The 15787-nt window shown below is 46.9% G+C and overlaps 1 protein-coding gene across 1 annotated transcript in view; it reads left to right on the top strand.

The window, feature by feature from the left end:
• LOC137380301 (sodium- and chloride-dependent creatine transporter 1-like) overlaps positions 1 to 15787 on the top strand; it is a 303113-nt gene that overhangs the window by 265915 nt on the left and 21411 nt on the right. Inside the window, exons 8-10 of the mRNA XM_068052212.1 lie at positions 364 to 488; positions 3561 to 3673; positions 10437 to 10574. Coding sequence (XP_067908313.1) covers positions 364 to 488; positions 3561 to 3673; positions 10437 to 10574 — 376 coding nt within the window. The remainder of the gene's footprint in view (positions 1 to 363; positions 489 to 3560; positions 3674 to 10436; positions 10575 to 15787) is intronic.

Genomic DNA, 15787 nt, shown 5'->3' on the forward strand with positions numbered 1-15787 from the left:
ATCGAATGATCTGTCTGTTAATGATTTGCTCTTATATGTATCCAATCCTTCCTGTATCCTTGACTGCCTCGTGCCTTTGCATCCAAAGCGTATGTATTCCTGAGTGTCTCCAGAGACTGTTCTGCCACCAGGCGTAAACCGGTAACGTCTTCACTTCTGATTTTTTTTGACTTGGGTTGTAGTCACATTTGGAGGAGCTGATTAAAGAGGTTATGTACTGATGGGGAGGGCTGGGGATTTCCTGTGTTTCTCTGGGCTAAGTATTTTAAAGAATTTTGAGTTTGGAGCTTAACTTGTGCTTTGGCCTGACAGGCTGTGGGTAAATGCTATAACTCGGCCTCTCTCTGCGTGCTTTATTTACAGAGATGCTTACCTCTTGGCACTGATTAACAGCACCACCAGCTTCTTCTCGGGGTTTGTTGTGTTTTCTGTGCTCGGGTTTATGGCGTCTGAACAAGGAATGGACATCTCAAAGGTGGCAGAATCTGGTGAGAATTCATTCGATGAGAAATATCTACTTTTCACAAAATTAAGAGGGATAGAAATTGGGAAGCATCCAGAAAGACGAGATCAACACTCATCATGATACCCAACTGGAAAAGCTGAATAAAGACTTGAGGGAGAAAGGAATAAAAGGATTTGTTGATAGGGTGAGATGAAGAGAGGTGGGAGGAGGACCATGTGGAGCATAAACACCAGCATGGGCTCATTGGGCTGAATGGCCTATTTCTGTGCTGTATGCTCGATGTGGGGAGCTGCACTTGAAGCCATGCTGCGACAACACTGCAACTCAATTCACCTGTACAGTAATTCCTTTGAACATGGCTCCCAACTGGAGGCATGATGTCAAAGTTTATCATTTGACCTCTGATGGCCTGACATTGAAGTCCCTCCAGAGATTGTTTTCTCTGCTGTTTTTTGTGGACTTGCTCCACTCTGGTTTTTCCCTGACTTTCAGGGTTCCTTCCTTTATACCAGACCAGTTAACAAGTCAGTCCCTTTCTGCTATCGATTGGAAGATTCAATCCAGGTGTTCAAAATTACCAGGGGTTTTTATACAGTAAATAATATTTCCAGTGGCAGGAGGGTCAGTAACCAGAGGGCACTGATTTACAGAAAGACCAGAGGGGAGATGAGGAGAATTTTTCTTGCAGTGTGTTGTTGTGATCTGGAACGTGCTGCCTGAAAGGGCGCGGGAAGCAGATTCAATAGTAACTTTCAAAAGGAAAAATTCACAGGGCAATGGGGGAAAGAGCAGGGGGGAGTAGGACTAATTGGATAGCTCTTTCAAAGAGCCAGCACAGGCACAATGGGCTGAATGGCCTCTTTCTGTTCTGTGTGATTCGATGATGAGATCATCTCCTGGTAGTGATCTGCTGCTTCTGAGATTTCCTTACAGCAATACCCAACCCCCCATCCCAAGGCAAGACAGCTGTCTGCTGCTTTAGTCACCTGCTCAGAGAAAACTGCCTGACTGCAGTTGAGCTGCTCTGTTAAAGACTGGGTTCTTCCTTCTCTGTCAGATCCCTCATGGGGTCATAGCCACAGTCATTCTCCCCCTTCACCCCATCCCCTAACACACCCCCCCCCCCGCAATCTCCTTGACCCCCTCCCCCAACCCCCTCCCCATCAGCCTGTAAAACAAATGTGCCTGTGACAGAGTTTCTGATCTCCTCTCTGTCTTTCTGAGTATTTCCTGAATTTAACTCAATCACTCCTGTTGTCTCTCTCTCGAGTCCCACCTTTGATCACTGCAGTTCGAATTGCCACACATGATCCCCTGGTGCATTGTTAACTCTTCTCCTCCGCTTCGCTTTGTGTTAATCCGCAGTTTTATTTTCCCATGTTGTGCCTACAACAGCCATAGTTTTGAGCTTAATTTCTGTGTTTGGAAATTCACCAATCAGCAGAGACTGCTGACTGACTGTGCAGACTTGGCATCTCCAGACCCACTGAATGTGTCCCATTGTGTTTTGGAGTATTGCTGACTTAATTGACCTTTGACCTCGTCAGCAGACGTGGTCTCTTCAGACTACTAGAAAAGATCGGATGTCCACCAAAGCTACTAAGTATCATCACCTCATTCCATGACAATATGAAAGGCGCAATTCAACATAGCGGCACCTCATCAGACCCCTTTCCTATCCTGAGTGGCGTGAAACAGGGCTGTGTTCTCGCACCCACACTTTTTGGGATTTTCTTCTCCCTGCTGCTTTCACATGCGTTCAAATCCTCTGAAGAAGGAATTTTCCTCCACACAAGATCAGGGGGCAGGTTGTTCAACCTTGCCCGTCTAAGAGCGAAGTCCAAAGTACGGAAAGTCCTCATCAGAGAACTCCTCCTTGCTGACGATACTGCTTTAACATCTCACACTGAAGAGTGCCTGCAGAGTCTCATCGACAGGTTTGCGGCTGCCTGCAATGAATTTGGCCTAACCATCAGCCTCAAGAAAACGAACATCATGGGGCAGGACGTCAGAAATGCTCCATCCATCAATATTGGCGACCACGCTCTGGAAGTGGTTCAAGAGTTCACCTACCTAGGCTCAACTATCACCAGTAACCTGTCTCTAGATGCAGAAATCAACAAGCGCATGGGTAAGGCTTCCACTGCTATGTCCAGACTGGCCAAGAGAGTGTGGGAAAATGGCGCACTGACATGGAACACAAAAGTCCGAGTGTATCAGGCCTGTGTCCTCAGTACCTTGCTCTACGGCAGCGAGGCCTGGACAACGTATGCCAGCCAAGAGCGACGTCTCAATTCATTCCATCTTCGCTGCCTTCGGAGAATACTTGGCATCAGGTGGCAGGACTATATCTCCAACACAGAAGTCCTTGAAGCGGCCAACACCCCCAGCTTATACACACTACTGAGTCAGCGGCGCTTGAGATGGCTTGGCCATGTGAGCCGCATGGAAGATGGCAGGATCCCCAAAGATACATTGTACAGCGAGCTCGCCACTGGTATCAGACCCACCGGCCGTCCATGTCTCCGTTATAAAGACGTCTGCAAACGCGACATGAAATCCTGTGACATTGATCACAAGTCGTGGGAGTCAGTTGCCAGTGATCGCCAGAGCTGGCGGGCAGCCATAAAGACGAGGCTAAAGTGTGGCGAGTCGAAGAGACTTAGTAGTTGGCAGGAAAAAAGACAGAGGCGCAAGGGGAGAGCCAACTGTGTAACAGCCCCGACAAACAAATTTCTCTGCAGCACCTGTGGAAGAGCCTGTCACTCGAGACTCTAGAATTGGCCTTTATAGCCAATCCAGGCGCTGCTTCACAAACCACTGACCACCTCCAGGCGCGTATCCATTGTCTCTCGAGATAAGGAGGCCCAAGGAAATTAGCCCACTCACCTCTTGTGACACTCCCCCCCCCCCACCTTAATACTAAATATTCCAGCTATGCAGCCATTTAACAATTCAAAACAAAGGCTATTTTCTCAGCTCCAGATCTTCTTCATTTCTTAATTTTGGAGATGAGGATTGGGACTGAAGGTGCAGGAGAGCAGAAGTTTGATAAAACAGCCTTACTGACAAAACTCTTATTTTCCTCATCTAGGACCTGGCCTGGCATTCATTGCCTATCCGAAAGCTGTGACACTGATGCCAGTCGCCCCACTCTGGGCTGCCCTGTTTTTCTTCATGCTTCTGGTCCTCGGGTTGGATAGTCAGGTATGTGATTAGCTTTACTGCAAAATGCATTTCTTAATTCATTCTTGGGATATGGGCATTGAAGCATAGAAACATAGAAAATAAGAGCAGGAGTAGGCCATTCGGCCCTTCGAGCCTGCTCCACCATTCATTATGATCATGGCTGATCATCCAACTCAGTAGCCTGTTCCCACTTTCCCCCCATATCCTTTGATCCCTTTCGCCCCAAGAGATATATCGAACTCCTTCTTGAAAACATACAATGTTTTGGCCTCAACTGCTTTCTGTGGTGGCCAATTCCACAGGTTCACCACTCTCTGGGTGAAGAACTTTCTCCTCATCTCAGTCCTGAAAGGTTTAGCCCATATCCTTAGACTATGACCCCTGGCTCTGGACTCCCCCACCATTGGGAACATCCTTCCTGCATCTACCCTGTCAAGTCCTGTTAGAATTTTATAGGTTTCTATGAGATCCCCCCTCACTCTTCTGAACTCCAGCGAATATAATCCTAACCAACTCAATCTCTCCTCATACGTCAGTCCCGCCATCCCAGGAATCAGTCTGGTAAACCTTTGCTGCACTCCCTCTATAGCAAGAACATCCTTCCTCAGATAAGGAGACCAAAACCACACACAATATTCCAGGTGTGGCCTCACCAGGGCCCTGTATAAATGCAGCAAGACATCCCTGCTTCTGTACTGGAATCCTCTCGCTATGAAGGCCAACATACCATTTGCCTTTTTTACCGCCTGTTGCACCTGCATGCTTACCTTCAACTACTGGTGTACGAGGACACCCAGGTCTCGCTGCATATTCCCCTCTCTCAGTTTATAGGCATTTAGATAATAATCTGCCTTCCTGTTTTTGCTACCAAAGTGGATAACCTCACATTTATCCACATTATACTGCATCTGCCATGCATTTGCTCACTCACTCAACTTGTCCAAATCACCCTGAGGCCTCTCTGCATCCTCCTCACAATTCACCCTTCCACCCATAGAGTCATAGAGTCGTACAGCATAGAAACAGGCCCTTCGGCCCACCGCGTCCATGCCGAACATAATGCCTATCTATACCAATCCCACCTGCCTGCATTAATTCCATTTCCCTCTATGCCTTTCTCATTCAAGTACCTGTCCAGATGCCTCTTAAATGTCGCTACTGTTCCTGCCTCCACCACCTCCTCAAGCAGCTCATTCCAGATACCCACTATTCTTTGTGTGCAAAATTTACCCCTTTGATCCCCTTTAAACCTCCTCCCTCTCACCTTAAATCTATGCCCTCTAGTTTTAGTCACCCCTACCATGGGAAACAGACTCTGGCTATCTATCCTATCTATGCCTCTCATAATTTTATATACCTCTATCATGTCCCCTCTCAGCCTCCTTCGCTCCAGGGAAAACAGACCCAGCCTATCCAATCTCTCTTTATAACTCAAGCCCTCCAAACCAGGCAACATCCTTGTGAATCTTTTCTGCACCCTCTCTAGTTTAATCACATCTTTCCTGTAGTGCGGCGACCAGAACTGCACACAGTACTCCAAATGCAGCCTAACCAACGTTATGTACAAGTGTAACATGATGTCCCAACTCTTGTACTCAATGCCTCGGCCGATGAAGGCAAGCATGCCATACGCCTTCTTCACCACCCTGTCTACCTGTGTTGCCACTTTCAGGGAACTATGTACATGCACCCCAAGGTCTCTCTGCTCAACAACACTCCCCAGGGCCCTGCCATTCACTGTATATGTCCTGCCCTGGTTTAACTTCCCAAGATGCATCACTTCGCACTTATCTGTGTTAAAATCCATTTGCCAATCCCTTGCCCACTTTCCCAGTTGATCTATATCCTGTTGTAACCTTAGACAACCTTCTTCACTGTCCACTATACCACCAATTTTGGTGTCATCTGCAAACTTACTAATCATGCCCCTTACATTCACATCCAAGTCATTAATATATATGACAAACAACAGAGGGCCCAGCACCGATCCCTGTGGCACACCACTGGTCACCGGCCTCCAATCTGAAAAACAACCTTCCACTACCACCCTCTGCCTCCTATCACCAAGCCAATATTATATCCAATTAGCTAGCTCACCCTGGATCCCATGTGTTCGAACCTTCTGGACCAGCCTACCATGCGGGACCTTGTCAAAGGCCTTGCTAAAGTCCATGTAGACAACGTCCATCGCCCTGCCCTCGTCTATCCTCTTGGTCACTTCCTCAAAAAACTCAATCAAATTTGTGAGACATTTCCCACGCACAAAGCCATGCTGACTACCCCTAATCAGATCTTGCCTTTCCAAATGCAGATAAATCCTGTCTCTCAGAATCCCTTCCAATAACTTTCCCACCACTGATGTAAGGCTCACCGGCCTGTAGTTCCCTGGCTTATCCCTGCTGCCCTTCTTAAATAAAGGCACAACATTGACTATCCTCCAGTCTTCCGGACCTCACCCGTGGCTAACGATGATACAAAAATCTCTGCCAGGGCCCCAGCAATCTCCTTCCTTACTTCCCATAGCATCCTAGGATACACCTGGTCAGGCCCTGGGGATTTATCCACCTTAATGTGCTTCAAAACCTCCAACACCTCCTCCTTTGTAATGTTGATATGCTCCAGGATATCACTGTTCCCTCCCTTGAACTCACTAGCTTCCATGACCTTCTCCACAGTAAATACAGACGAGAAGTATTCATTTAAGACCTCGCCCATTTCCTGTGGCTCCACATATAGATTGCCACACTGATCCTTAAGGGGACCTACTCTCTCCCTAGCTACCCTTTTACTCTTAATATACTTATAGAATCTTTTAGGATTCTCCTTTATCTTATCTGCCAGGGAAATCTCATGGCCCCTTTTTGCTTTCCTAATTTCCTTCTTAAGTGTACTCCTACATCTCCTATACTCCTCGAGGGACTCGCTTGATCCCAGCTGCCTATACCTGACATATGCCTCCTTCTTTGTCCTGACCAGACCCTCAATATCCCTCGTCAACCAAGGTTCCCTAAACTTGCCAGTATTGCCCTTCCATCTAACAGGAACATTCTGGCCCTGAACTCTTCCTATCTCAATTCTAAAAGCCTCCCACTTGCCAGACGTCCCTTTACCTGTAAACAGCCTCTCCCATTCAACTTTTGAGAGTTCCTGTCTGATGCCATCGAAATTAGCCTTCCCCCAATTTAGGACTTCAACCTGAGGACCAGTCCTATCCTTTTCCATAACTATCTTGAAGCTAATAGAGTTATGGTCACTGGTCCCAAAGTGCTCCCCCACTGACACATCAACCACCTGCCCATCCTCATTTCCTAACAGGAGGTCGAGTGTAGCCCCTTCTCTAGTAGGGCCATCCACATACTGCTTCAGAAAACTATCCTGGACGCACTTAACAAATTCTTCCCCATCTGATCCCTCGGCACTAAGGCAGTCCCAGTCAATATTAGGGAAGTTAAAATCACCTACTATTACAACCCTATAATTCCTACACCTATCTGTGATATCCCTACATATATGCTCCTCCTTTTCCCTCTGACTATTGGAGGGCCTACAGTATAATCCCATCAAAGTGATCACCCCTTTCTTATTTCTAAGTTCTACCCATATGGCCTCGCTGGACATTCCTCCCGGGATATCCTCTCGAAGTACTGCCGTGATGTCCTCCCTAATCAATAGTGTAACTCCCCCTCCTCTCTTACCTCCACCTCTGTCACGCCGGATGGATTGGTACCTCGGAACTTTGAGCTGCCAGTCCTGCCCATCCCTCAACCACGTTTCCGTAATAGCTATAATATCACAATCCCATGTACCGATCCATGCTCTGAGTTCATCTGCCTTACCTGTAAGGCTTCTTGCATTAAAGTAAATGCAACTTAGACTACCAGACCTTCCACATTCCCTGTCCTGCCCTTGCCCGGCCTGCGTACTGGACTTGCTTGCTTTAACCTCTACATTTGCCTCAACTATCTCATCTGAGAGACTACTACTTTGGGTCCCACCCCCCTGCAAGACTAGTTTAAACCCTCCCGAGTAGTACTAGCAAACCTCCCTGCAAGGATATTGGTCCCCCTCCAGTTTAGATGCAGTTTTGTGTCATCTGCAAATTTGGAGATATTACATTTAGTTCCCTCATCTAAATCATTAATATATATTGTGAATATCTGGGGTCCTGGCACTGATCACTGCGGTACCCCACTAGTCACTGCCTGCCATTCGGAAAAAGACCCATTTATCCCTACTCTTTGTTTCCTGTCTGCCAACCAATTTTCTATCCATCGCAATACACTACCCCCAATCCCCCGTGCTTTAATTTTACACGCTAATCTCTTATGTGGGACTTTGTCAAAAGCCTTCTGAAAGTCCAAATAAACCACATTCACTGGCTCCCCCTCATCAACTCCACTAGTTACATTCTCGAAGAATTCTAGTAGATTTGTCAAGCATGATTTCCCTTGCGTAAATCCATGCTGACTCTGCCTGATTCTACCACTGTTCTCTAAGTGCTCTGCTATAAAATCTTTGATAATGAACTCTAGAATTTTCCCCACTACCGACGTCAGGCTGACTGGTCTATAATTCCCTGTTTTCTCTCTACCTACCTTTTTAAATAGTGGGGTTACATTAGCTACTCTCCAATCTGTAGGAACTGTTCCAGAGTCTATCGAATTTTGGAAGATGACCACCAATGCATCCACTATTTCTAGGGCCACTTCCTTAAGTACTCTGCAATGTAGATTATCAGACCCTGGGGATTTATCGGCCTTCAAAGCCATCAATTTCCCCAACACCATTTCTCTACTAATACTGATTTCTTTCAGTTCTTCTCTCTCACTAAGCCCTGTGTTCCCCAACATTTCTGGTATGATATTTGTATCCTCCTTTGTGAAGACAGAACCAAAGTATTCATTTAGTTGGTCAGCCATTTCTTTGTTCCCCATAATAAATTCCCCTGTTTCTGACTGTAAGGGACCTACATTTGTCTTCACCAATCTTTATCTCTTCACATACCTATCGAAACTTTTACAGTCAGTTTTTATGTTCCCCGCATGCTTACTCTCGTACTCTATTTCCCCTTCTTAATCAATCCCTTGGTCCTCCTTTGCTGAATTCTAAACTGCTCCCAATCCTCAGGTCTGTTGTTTTTTCTGGCAAATTTGTTTGCCTCTTTTGTTTTTTTTTTGTTTATTGACCATCCCTAGTAGCCCTGAGAAGATGGTTGGTGAGCCACCTTCTTGAATCACTGCCAACGGTTTTGATACAGCTTGGTAACTTGCTCAACAACTTCAAGGGGCACTTAGAGTGAACCATGTTGGTGTGAGGACTGGAGTCACATGGACTGACCAAGTGAATCAGATGTCTTTTTACAACAATCTGTCAGCTTCATGGTCATTTGTACTGATACAAGGTTTTTAATTTTCAGATTTTTAAATTGAATTCAAATTCTCAAACCACCCACAATGGGATTTGAAACATACAGAACTATCTCACTGGAAATCAACTCAGCGTGGGGCTTGGGGATGAACCTTGTGACTCAGAGGCAGGAATAAGCTAAGGGCTGTCTCTGAGCCTATCTGTTCATCTCTCTCCAACCCCTTCCCAACAGATATCAATACAGCTCCTCTTGTCATTATCACATTGCTTTTTGTGGGATCTTGCTGTGTGTAAATTTGGTTTTCACATTTCCTATGTTACAACAGTGACTACATTTCAAAGGAACTTCAGTGCTGTGAAGCATTTTGGGACGTTTTGAATGCAGATCTTCCTTTCCGGTGCTACATTCACAGTCTGAATTAAGGAACCTGTGGCCTACGACTAAACATTGTTTGAACGTGCTGTTGGCTATCTCCTCCTTGCCATCGTTTCTCAATTGATTTCATTGGGCGGAATCTTAAGCACCTTACAAATAATCACTGGTCGGGATCATTTCCATTTGGAAACTTGCTGGCAACACGCCCACTGCCAATTAAGGACAGTGGCCCAATCAGAGAGCCCACAGCCTTGGCAGGGTGGCACCAGCAGAGGTGGGCACTACCACTGGAGGATGTGGACCGAGAAGCTGTCTCCATCTTGAGGCACCCTCTGAAGATGTCTCCGTGGCCACAGCTGCCAGGCTGAAAGCCCCTCCAGAGGGCGGCCTACAGCTGCAGTCCCGGTGGGGGGTAAGTACAGGAGGCCCCGTGGGCCCCTGGCCCAGCTGGAGGCACTTGCTGGGCTTGGCCTTCAGTGGGGTGGGGGGAACATCTGTTGCTGAGAAGATCCCTGCGGTGCCCCAGTCTGCCCACAATTGGACACTTACATATTCAAATAGGCTACCTGTTGCCTCCGGCAGGTAGGGCTTGCCCTTTCCACCCTGCCCCTGGCAAGACCGGCTGGAGGCGGAAACTTGTTGGCACACTGAGCCGACACCCTCCCGTCCTACCTTCCATCCAGTCCCACCAAAGCTCTCTCAGAAGGACCAGGAAGATTCCGCCAATTTTTTGGGATTACTGCACACTATAATGGCAGGATTTGTTTTAATACAGGCCCCAGCCAGCTCCACACTGCCTGCCTTCAGCCTCGTCTTCATTTGAACAGGCAGCACCACAATTCTAAAATCTTACGCGCTGCCCAATTATTTCATGAGAGGCTTGCAAGGCTATGGGGCAAGGGCAGAGGGCAGTGGGACTAATTGGATAGTAGTTTCAAAGAGCCAGCACAGGCACGATGGGCCGAATGGCCTCCCTTTCGGCTGTAAAATTCTATGATTCATTCAGACATTGGTTAATTTTGTTTCCCTTGTTTACAGTTTGTGGGAGTCGAGGGTTTCATCACTGGCATTATGGATCTGTTCCCCACCTATGTCTCTGGGGGGCTGCGGAGAGAAGTTGTTGTTGCTGTGAGTTGTTTGGTCTGTTTCATCATCGACCTGTGCATGGTGACAAATGTAAGTAATACCACATCGTCATACAATTGGGGGTAAATCCGAATATTAGCAAATGAGGGGGCAATAGGAGGGGAAATGTAAATAATATTGCACCATGGACCAATGGAGCCAGTGGGAGTAAGGAGATAACTCCATTCATGTTAGCTCTGAAATTGCTGGCACTAGCGAGAGCATCAGTCTGGGATAGGCCCCAGGGCAGGATAGGGGCAGGTCCTTAGTCTGCCGGGGTTTCACCTTTAAATTCCAGTCTGGGTGGGGGTCGAGCCGGTGCGGGGGGGGGGGTGGGTGAGGACCTTGGGGGAGAGGCTTCTTCCATTGGCTCCTCTCCATCCCCACATTAAGGATAGGATTGAAAAATCAAAGTCCAGCATCTATGGAATCACTTCAGTCCTCCAATGAATCCATCTCCACAATTCTAAAACATGAGTCCTCAAAAATATTAAAAAATAGAAGTACTTTCATAACAATACAAAAATTGGCTAAAAAAAAAAATTTATTAGTTACTAATGGTGTACCGCAAGGATCTGTTTTGGGGCCACTGCTGTTTGTCATTTTTATAAATGACCTGGAAGAGGGTGTAGAAGGGTGGGTTAGTAAATTTGCGGATGACACGAAGGTCAGTGGAGCTGTGGATAGTGCCGAAGGATGTTGTAGGGTACAGAGGGACATAGATAGGCTGCAGAGCTGGGCTGAGAGATGGCAAATGGAGTTTAATGCGGAAAAGTGTGAGGTGATTCACTTTGGAAGGAGTAACAGGAATGCAGAGTACTGGGCTAATGGGAAGATTCTTGGTAGTGTGGATGAGCAGAGAGATCTTGGTGTCCAGGTGCATAAATCCCTGAAGGTTGCTAACCAGGTTAATAGGGCTGTTAAGAAGGCATATGGTGTGTTAGCTTTTATTAGTAGGGGGGTCGAGTTTCGGAGCCACGAGGTCATGCTGCAGCTGTACAAAACTCTGGTGAGACCGCACCTGGAGTATTGCGTGCAGTTCTGGTCACCGCATTATAGGAAGGATGTGGAAGCTATGGAAAGGGTGCAGAGGAGATTTACTAGGATGTTGCCTGGTATGGAGGGAAGGTCTTACGAGGAAAGGCTGAGGGACTTGAGGTTGTTTTCGTTGGAGAGAAGGAGGAGGAGAGGTGACTTAATAGAGACATATAAGATAATCAGAGGGTTAGATAGGGTGGATAGTGAGCGTCTTTTTCCTCGGATGGTGATGGCAAACACGAGGGGACATAGCTTCAAGTTGAGGGGTGATAGATATCGGACAGATGTGAGAGGTAGTTTCTTTACTCAGAGAGTAGTAAGGGCGTGGAACGCCCTGCCTGCAGCAGTAGTAGATTCGCCAACTTTAAGGGCATTTAAGTGGACATTGGATAGACACATGGATGAAAATGGAATAGTGTAGGTCAGATGGTTTCACAGGTCGGCGCAACATCGAGGGCCGAAGGGCCTGTACTGCGCTGTAATGTTCTAAATTCTAAGATAGATGTTGAGGTGGGGGGGAGTTTCCAAGATTCCTGGAAATTCCTTCCCTTATGTGGTGGAAGGGGAATGGTCGAGATGTGGCAGAGAATATGGGGTTAATGTAGAATTAGTATAAATGGGTGGTTGTTGGTCGGCACAGACTTGGTGGGCCGAAGGGCCTGTTTCAGTGCTGTATCTCTAAATAAATAAATAAATGTCAAGACAGGAACAACAAACAACATTCTTATTGTTAGAGTCCCACTGCCCAAGGATGCTGCAGCAATTAAACTGAAACAGCACCTACAACAGCTCAAAACATATTTAATTTAACTTCACTTTAAAGAATATTTGGTTAGTAAATGGATTGAAAATTATTGCTTATTACAATCAGCAGCATCCCCAGCATCACAGATGCCAGACTTCAGCCAATTCAATTCACTCCGCATGATATCAGGAAACGACTGAAGGCACTGGATACCGCAAAAGCTATGGGCCCTGACAATATTCCAGCAATATTACTGAAGACCTGTGCTCCAGAACTTTCCGCACCCCTAGCCAAGCTGTTCCAGTACAGCTACAACACTGGCATCTACCCTGCAATGTGGAAAATTGCCCAGGTCTGTCCTGCACACAAAAAGCAGGACAAGTCCAGCCCGGCCAATTACCGCCCCATCAGTCTACTCTCAATCATCAATAAAGTGATGGAAGGTATCATCAGCAGTGCCATCAAGCGGCACTTGCTTAGCAATAACCTGCTCAGTGATGCTCAGTTTGGGTTCTGCCAGGGCCACTCAGCTCCTGACCTCATTACAGCCTTGGTTCAAACATGGACAAAAGAGCTGAACTCAAGAGGTGAGGTGAGAGTGACTGCCCTTGACATCAAGGCAGCATTTGACCGAGTATGGCATCGAGGAGCCCTAGCAAAACTGAGGTCAATGGGAATCAGGGGGAAAACACTCCGCTGGTTGGAGTCATATCTAGCGCAAAGGAAGATGGTTGTGGTTGTTGGAGGTCAATCATCTGAGCTCCAAGACATCACTGCAGGAGTTCCTCAGGGTAGTGTCCTAGGCCCAACCATCTTCAGCTGCTTCATCAATGACCTTCCTTCAATCATAAGGTCAGAAGTGGGTATGTTTGCTGATGATTGCACAATGTTCAACACCATTCATGACTCCTCAGATACTGAAGCAGTCCATGTAGAAATGCAGCAAGACCTGGACAATATCCAGGCTTGGGCTGATAAGTGGCAAGTATCATTCGCGCCACCCAAGTGCCAGGCAATGACCATCTCTAACAAGAGAAAATCTAACCATCTCCCCTTGACATTCAACAGCATTATTATCGCTGAATCCCCCACTATCAACATCCTAGGGGCTACCATTGACCAGAAACTGAACTGGAGTAGCCATATAAATACCGTGGCTACAAGAGCAGGTCAGAGGCTGGGAATCCTGCAGCGAGTAACTCACCTCCTGACTCTTCAAAGCCTGCCCACCATCTACAAGGCACAAGTCAGGAGTGTGATGGAATACTCTCCACTTGCCTGGATGGGTGCAGCTCCGACAACACTCAAGGAGCTCAACACCATCCAGGACAAAGCAGCCCGCTTGATTGGTACCTACAAACATTCACTCCCTCCACCACTAACGCACAGTGGCAGCAGTGTGTACCATCTACAAGATGCACTGCAGCAATGCACCAAGGCTCCTTAGACAGCACCTTCCAAACCCGCGACCTCTACCAACTAGAAGGATAAGGGCAGCAAATGCCTGGGAACACCACCACCTGCAAGTTCCCCTCCAAGTCACACACCATCCTGACTTGGAACTATATCACCGTTCCTTCATTGTCACTGGGTCAAAATCCTGGAACCCCCTTCCGAACAGCACTGTGAGTGTACCTACCCCACATGGACTGCAGTGGTTCAAGAAGGCAGCTCATCACCACCTTCTCAAAGGCAATTAGGGATGGACAATAAATGCTGGCCTGGCCAGCGACGCCCACATCCCATGACTGAATAAAAAAAAATCAGCTGGTAAAGGGTACACCTGTCGGGGTACTGATCAATACTTAAAAGAGAAGACTGAGGGGTAGATTAATAGAGATGTGTAAAATGAGGAAAGGTTTTGATGGAGTACACACAGAGAGAATGTTCACACTTGTGGACAGGAGCAAACTAGAGGCCATCGATATCGTATAGTCACCAAGAAATCAAAGAAAGAATTCAGGAGGAACTTCTTTACCCAGAGAGTGGTGAGAATGTGGAACTCACTACCAGAGGGAGGGGTTGAGGTGAATAGTGTAGATACATTTAAGTGAAAGCTGGATAAACAAGAGGGAGAAAGGAATAGAAGGATATGTTGATAGTGTGAGATGAAGAGAGGGTGGGATGAGACTGGACTGGTGGGGCCGAATGGCCTATTTCTGTGCTGTAGGTTTTATGTAATAATGTGAAGCCCAGGATGAAAGCAACATTCCTGAGCAGATCTGATCTTATGGGATTTAAGAGAATTGGATAAGTCTGTGATGATGAGGAAATTTGCCGGGCTACGGGGAAAGAGCGGGTTGGGAGAGTGGAACTAATTGGATAGCTCTTTCATAGAGCCAGCACAGGCACGATGGGCTGAATGGCCTCCTCCTGCGCTGTAAGATTCTATGATTCTCTGATTTCTGTGAGGGATCAGATGTCATTTTCTTCCATGTAGTAATTTCACATCAACGGTTCCAATCTCGGAGAGGCCCCATCTGTTCAGATACATGTGATCATCACATTCCAATTCAGCTTGAGGGAAGGAGAGACAGAAAAAGACATAGACAGACGGGAGAAAAACACACCTGATATAGAAACAGAGAGAGAGAGAGAATGGCAGAGAGAAATACAGGAACACGGAGACAGAGAAGAAGAGAAATAGAAGAGAATAGAATAACACACAGCAAGCAGATAGAGAGAGAGGGAGACAGAGAAAGGAAGATGGAGAAGAGGATGATGTAGAAATATGTTCTGACATAGTCACCTGGTTAGCAACATTATTCTCTGGAACTGCGAAAGGGGTGATCCAGGGGAAATGGAGGGTTGAAGCAAATCGTGGCCACTTGCTGGATGTGCAATTTGTTGCCAGCTGGAAGGGGTAAAGGAATATCCTGGCGAGCACTTTTAGTGTCTAGATTTTGCCCCGAGTCTGTCACCCTAGGCACAATGCAGATGTTGCAATGATAAATCAGGAAAATCTCCATCAGCCAGATCCCAACCTCATTCCTGGGTGTATGGGTTATTATCACTGTGTGAGTTATTGTTATAAACCCTGCCTTGTGAGTGCCACCAGGTTAGACAATCTCAGCCACGACACAATACAGCATCTGATTGGTAATCACATGCCAGCTGGACAGAGTGGAAGTTCACTGGGACAGTGTAGAGAGATCTTTACTGTGTATCTAACCCCCGTGCTGTCCCTGTCCTGGGAGTGTTTGATGGGGACAGTGTAGAGAGATCTTTACTGTGTATCTAACCCCGTACTGTCCCTGTCCTGGGAGTGTTTGATGAGACAGTGTCGAGGGAGCTTTACTCTGTATCTAACCCCGTACTGTACCTGTCCTGGGAGTGTTTAATGGGACAGTGTCGAGGGAGCTTTACTCTGTATCTAACCCCGTACTGTACCTGTCCTGGGAGTGGTTTGATGGGGACAGTGTAGAGGGAGCTTTACTCTGTATCTAACCCCGTACTGTACCTGTCCTGGGAGTGTTTAATG

The sequence above is a fragment of the Heterodontus francisci genome, chromosome 19 (genome assembly GCF_036365525.1).
Source record: "Heterodontus francisci isolate sHetFra1 chromosome 19, sHetFra1.hap1, whole genome shotgun sequence".
NCBI lineage: Eukaryota > Metazoa > Chordata > Chondrichthyes > Heterodontiformes > Heterodontidae > Heterodontus > Heterodontus francisci.